The following is a 5,000-nucleotide window of genomic DNA, read 5'->3' on the forward strand; positions in this document are numbered from 1 at the left end:
TTAACTTTGAAGAGGAATCCCTGTAAATGATCAGTATTTTAAAATAAGTTAAAGCTAAAGAGATAAATCATGAAATAGCCTCTGGTTTCATTTTGGCGTCCTGCTGTTGTCACACTGTGGTAATTGATTTTCTATAGACTTCTATAGAAACTACCAGAGGAGTCGCCCCCTGCTGGTCACTACACAGAAGACAGTTCCAGACACTATAGCATTGTCTCGTCTTTTGAGACGAGTTCAGTCAAAATGAAACTGCAGACACATTGTTTGTAGTTTCATTGAGTCTCTTGTTTGTTTATTGTTGTTTACATGTTGTTGTTATGTTCAGCAGATTTCATACACAAACAGCAGAACAACATGTTTAACAGTAGAACAGGAAGCTGTGTGTGAAGCCCCGCAGAGTGTGTGTGTGTGTGTGTGTGTGTGTGTGTGTGTGTGTGTTGGACATGATGTTATCTGCTGTGACATGCAGCTGTCAGCGGAGATAATAAACCAGCTGAGAGTCAGGTTAAAAACGAGACTGGTATTATTTTAAACTGAAGGTCAGAAGGTTTACATCTCACACACACACACACACACACACACACACACACACTCACACACAGTTATCTTTCTATAGTTGTGAGACACTCGTCATCATGAACTGAAGTCTGCACATGTTCCTCACATGTTCTGTATGTGAAGACAAATGTCTGAGTCAGTGTCTCTGGACATTTTCTGGATCTTGTCCTGCAGCCTCTAGTGAAACATCTGTAAAATGTCAGAGTGAGTCAAAAACATCTGGAACCTTCTCAGTGAGCGAGTGGGCGTGTCTCTGAGGTTTCTAACACGTGACGGACGTGAAACTAGAAGGACACAATTCTCTCAGGAATTAGAAGAGGAGCCGTACACGTAGAAGACGAAGACGTCCACTTGGAAAGAATCTTAACAATAAAAAAAACACTTCGTCATCCGTCAGGACTGGTCAAGTCTTGGTCCTCACACACACACACACACACACACACACAGTGACCTTTTCCCTCTCAGCAGGTTTCTTGTCTTCGTCCTTCTCGTCTCATTGTGTCTTTGTGACCTTTCTGTTCATTCTCAGGGTCTAGAATCAGTTTTGTGTTTCTGAAGACAAGTAAATACCATAAAACCAACAACAGTCGTCAGATTTAAGAAAACCAGCGAGAGCGTAGAGACAGCTGTAAAAGTAATTTAATTACAAGGTTTTATTAAATATTTAGAGATCTGTGGTTGTTTACCGTGTTAAAGTGCCGGAGGTGATGATGTCAGTGACTGTGACGCCTCAGCAGGAAGTCCGACACCTCTGATCACAACCACAGCTCATCTCTGTGGTTGTGAGTGAAGCCTCCATCAGGGATCAAACGTTCTGAGCTCAGCAGGACGTGAACATTTTGTGCCTGGAGGTGTTTTTTGCTCAGAGAACTCCCAGTGGCCCCCGTGGATCCCAGGAGTCCTCCCATGTCTCTGAAGCTGGGACGTTCAGTAGAGTTATCAAATGTATCTCAACCTCGTCAAGGTCAAAACTGAGCCATCGACTCGTAGTCTCACATGTTATGTCCACGTCTGTAAAGGTCCAATCATTGTGACCCGTCGACGCTGACTCACCACTGTCATCACATCACCGGGTCACCAGATAAAGATCAAGTCGGGAAAGTTTCTCCAACGAGGTCCAACCAGTTTGATCCTTCGTTCTGAAGTGTGACTCATTTATATTTAGACCTCATTAAGTCATTTTCAATCATGAGTCATCAATACTGGTCCATGTCATGAGTCAGCAGCTTCACTTGTCAGTAATCAAGCCTGACTCAGCAATATTCATTAATAGTGTTTGTGTGATAAATGATTATTGATCCTGATGATTCTCAGTAAACAGGAACTTCTGACCATCTCCAATGTTGCTGTGGCAGACTGCCCCCCCTCTCCGCCCCGCACCGCACCCCCCACCGTGAAGGTAACACACACACACACACACACACACACACACACACACTTAAACCAATATTAACACACTTCTCTCTCTCTCTCCAGTCAGCTCATTTCTTTGATCAGATGGAGGTAAGAGCTGTGTGTGTGTGTGTGTGTGTGTGTGTGTGTGTGTGTGTGTGTGCAGCAGTCGTCCTGTTTCCTTCAGTTTGTTTGATAAAAACTTTTAGAAAACTTCAACATGATATTTGAGGATTTTTCGTCTCAAATGGACTCGGGCCTGAAACACTGTTTGAATTCTGTCTCTGACACTGATGCAGCAGGTACCAGAGGCTGCAGAGATGAAGACTGTCCCTCAGAGACAGAAGGCACGTCTGTCCGTCTTCAAGTTCTCACGTCTGTCCGTCTTCACGTTCTCACGTCTGTCCATCTTCACGTTCTCACGTCTGTCCATCTTCACGTTCTCACGTCTGTCCATCTTCACGTTCTCACGTCTGTCCATCTTCACCTTCTCACGTCTGTCCATCTTCACCTTCTCACGTCTGTCCATCTTCACGTCTTTTGCTTGTTTTGATTCATTTGCTCATAAAAAGCATAAAAGACCTGACGTGAGATTTAAAATCAAGGCTGTGACAGTGTCTGTGTCATCATCAGGTTCATGTGTTCATACGTGGATTACAGACGTATGTGTGTGTGTGTGTGTGTGTGTGTGTGTGTGAGTGTGAGTGTAACCTCTTTGTCTTTGTCTTTCAGGACGACTACATCCCTTATCCCAGGATCGAGGAGGTGAGACTGAACATCATCACATCTGTTTCCTCACAGACAACACAACATTCTCACTTAGTTCTGTCCTCTGTGTGTGTGTGTGTGTGTGTGTGTGTGTGTGTGTGTGTGTGTTTTGCAGGTGTTGCAGAGGGGGGGGCCGTATCCTCAGGTGATCCTGCCTGAGTTCGGAGGTTACTGGATCGAGGATGCTGAGGCCCCTCCTTCTCCCCCTCCTCACACTGCGGGGGAGGAGGGGGGAGGGCTGGGAGGAACAGAGGAGGAAGAAGAGACACCTGCAGGGTATTATGGGTACCGACTGGAGGAGAAGAACGAGGCGGCGCGGGCATACAGGAAGCTCTTCTTAGGCAGGGTGAGGTCTGAGGTTCACGCATCTTTAACTGAGCTGGAGTCAACGTGTTACATCACTTCCTGGTTCTGTTAGGAAACATGATGAGGTCACAGTCTCACTTCCTGTTTGCTGCCGTACTTGTATTGTTTACATGTTCACTGTGTCTCTCAGGAACATCTCAACTTCTCATGTTCGCTCAGCAGTCTGGGTAATTTGCTGCTGTCAGTGAGACACGAGGAGGAGAGGGAGCACGAGTACCTGCACGTTATCATCAGGTACACACACACAGACACACACTCACACACACACAGACACACACACACACACACTCACACACACTCACACACACACACAGACACACACTCACACACACTCACACACACACACACACACACTCACACACACTCACACACACACACACACACTCACACACACTCACACACACACACAGACACACACTCACACACACTCACACACACACACACACACAGACACACACTCACACACACTCACACACACTCACACACACACTCACACACACACTCACACACACTCACACACACACACACAGACACACACTCACACACACACACAGACACACACTCACACACACTCACACACACACACACAGACACACACTCTTTGTTCGCACCATGATGATTCTGTCTCGTCAGGTCTCGAGTAAAAAGTGTTTATCAGAGACTGACACTGACCGAACTGCCCGACATCCCCAGTGTCCCAGAGCTCGCCAAGGTACACACACACACACACACACACACACACACACACACACACACACACACAGGTAAACACAGCTGTTTGTGAGTCTAAACTTTGTCTTTGTAACATCGTCTTCAGCTGTTGTGTGATGAAGCCACAGATCTGAGGTTCAGTCCCGTCCTCTACCCGAAGGTGAGCTCCACCTCCACGCCTTCTGTCTTCGTTCCTCTAACGTCGTCATGTCGGACTGATTTTATCAAACTGTCTCCAGGCGTCGCAGCTGATCATCAACTATGACGAGCACCAGGTCAACAACACGTTCAAGTTTGGAGTCGTTTTCCAGAGATTTGGACAGGTACCATGTGACATCACAATCAGGGACTTCTGTTGAGGAGGTCTTCATCACGTGTTCACCTCACAACATGTGATGAAGACATGTTGGTGTGTCACGTGTCTGTCAGGTGTTGGAGGAGGAGCTGTTCAGGAACAACGAGGAGACGCCAGCGTTCACAGAGTTTCTGCAGCTGCTCGGAGACACAGTCGAGCTGCTGGACTTTAAAGGGTCAGAGTCACAACCAACAATGAAAAAGATATGATTGTTTTAATTATGACAAAATAATTGTTTGATTAATTAATAGAGAAGACAATCGTCCTCTCTCTGTACAGGTTTCGGGGGGGTCTGGACGTGTCCCATGGTCAGACGGGTTCTCAGTCCGTCTTCACCGTCCACAGACAACAGGAGATCATGTTCCACGTCTCCACCAAACTGCCTTTCACTGAGGGAGACGCACAACAGGTAGAAAACACGACGACCAGAGAGATCACACACAACACGAGTCATTAATGTATGGGACACTGTAACACGTGATGTCACAGTATAATGTCAATAAAGTGAAAATAAAACGTCTTCAGCTTCAGAGGAAACGTCACATAGGAAATGACATCGTGGCGATGGTGTTCCAAGAAGAAGCCACGCCGTTCGTCCCCGACATGATCGCCTCTAACTTCCTGCACGCCTTCATCGTGGTGCAGGTGGACGAGCCCTGCTCGGACAACACCCGCTACAAGGTACAAATATTTCACATATTTACCTGTCCACTTACTTTCCAGCTGAGTGATCAGAAACCAGTCTGTTAATGGAGAAACGTTTCTCTTTGGTGCTTAAACTGAGACACAAGAACCAGTTAAAGACACAATACGTAATTTACCACCACTAGGGGGCATCTCTATCGCAACA

At 46.4% G+C, this 5,000-nt stretch overlaps 1 protein-coding gene across 14 annotated transcripts in view; it reads left to right on the plus strand.

Moving 5' to 3' along the window:
* Window positions 1-5,000, plus strand: part of LOC109647184 (rap1 GTPase-activating protein 2-like) — a 15,151-nt gene that overhangs the window by 5,422 nt on the left and 4,729 nt on the right. For 9 of the 14 annotated variants that reach the window (XM_069539406.1, XM_069539407.1, XM_069539412.1 and 6 more), the window contains 12 exons: window positions 1,873-1,957; window positions 2,035-2,061; window positions 2,250-2,297; window positions 2,683-2,715; window positions 2,834-3,064; window positions 3,215-3,318; window positions 3,718-3,796; window positions 3,902-3,955; window positions 4,035-4,118; window positions 4,225-4,325; window positions 4,430-4,559; window positions 4,676-4,831. In XM_069539406.1, coding sequence (XP_069395507.1) covers window positions 1,873-1,957; window positions 2,035-2,061; window positions 2,250-2,297; window positions 2,683-2,715; window positions 2,834-3,064; window positions 3,215-3,318; window positions 3,718-3,796; window positions 3,902-3,955; window positions 4,035-4,118; window positions 4,225-4,325; window positions 4,430-4,559; window positions 4,676-4,831 — 1,132 coding nt within the window. The remainder of the gene's footprint in view (window positions 1-1,872; window positions 1,958-2,034; window positions 2,062-2,249; window positions 2,298-2,682; window positions 2,716-2,833; window positions 3,065-3,214; window positions 3,319-3,717; window positions 3,797-3,901; window positions 3,956-4,034; window positions 4,119-4,224; window positions 4,326-4,429; window positions 4,560-4,675; window positions 4,832-5,000) is intronic. The other 5 variants (XM_069539417.1, XM_069539418.1, XM_069539410.1 and 2 more) reach the window with 3 other exon arrangements.

The sequence above is a fragment of the Paralichthys olivaceus genome, chromosome 15, assembly GCF_024713975.1.
Source record: "Paralichthys olivaceus isolate ysfri-2021 chromosome 15, ASM2471397v2, whole genome shotgun sequence".
NCBI classification, from domain to species: domain Eukaryota; kingdom Metazoa; phylum Chordata; class Actinopteri; order Pleuronectiformes; family Paralichthyidae; genus Paralichthys; species Paralichthys olivaceus.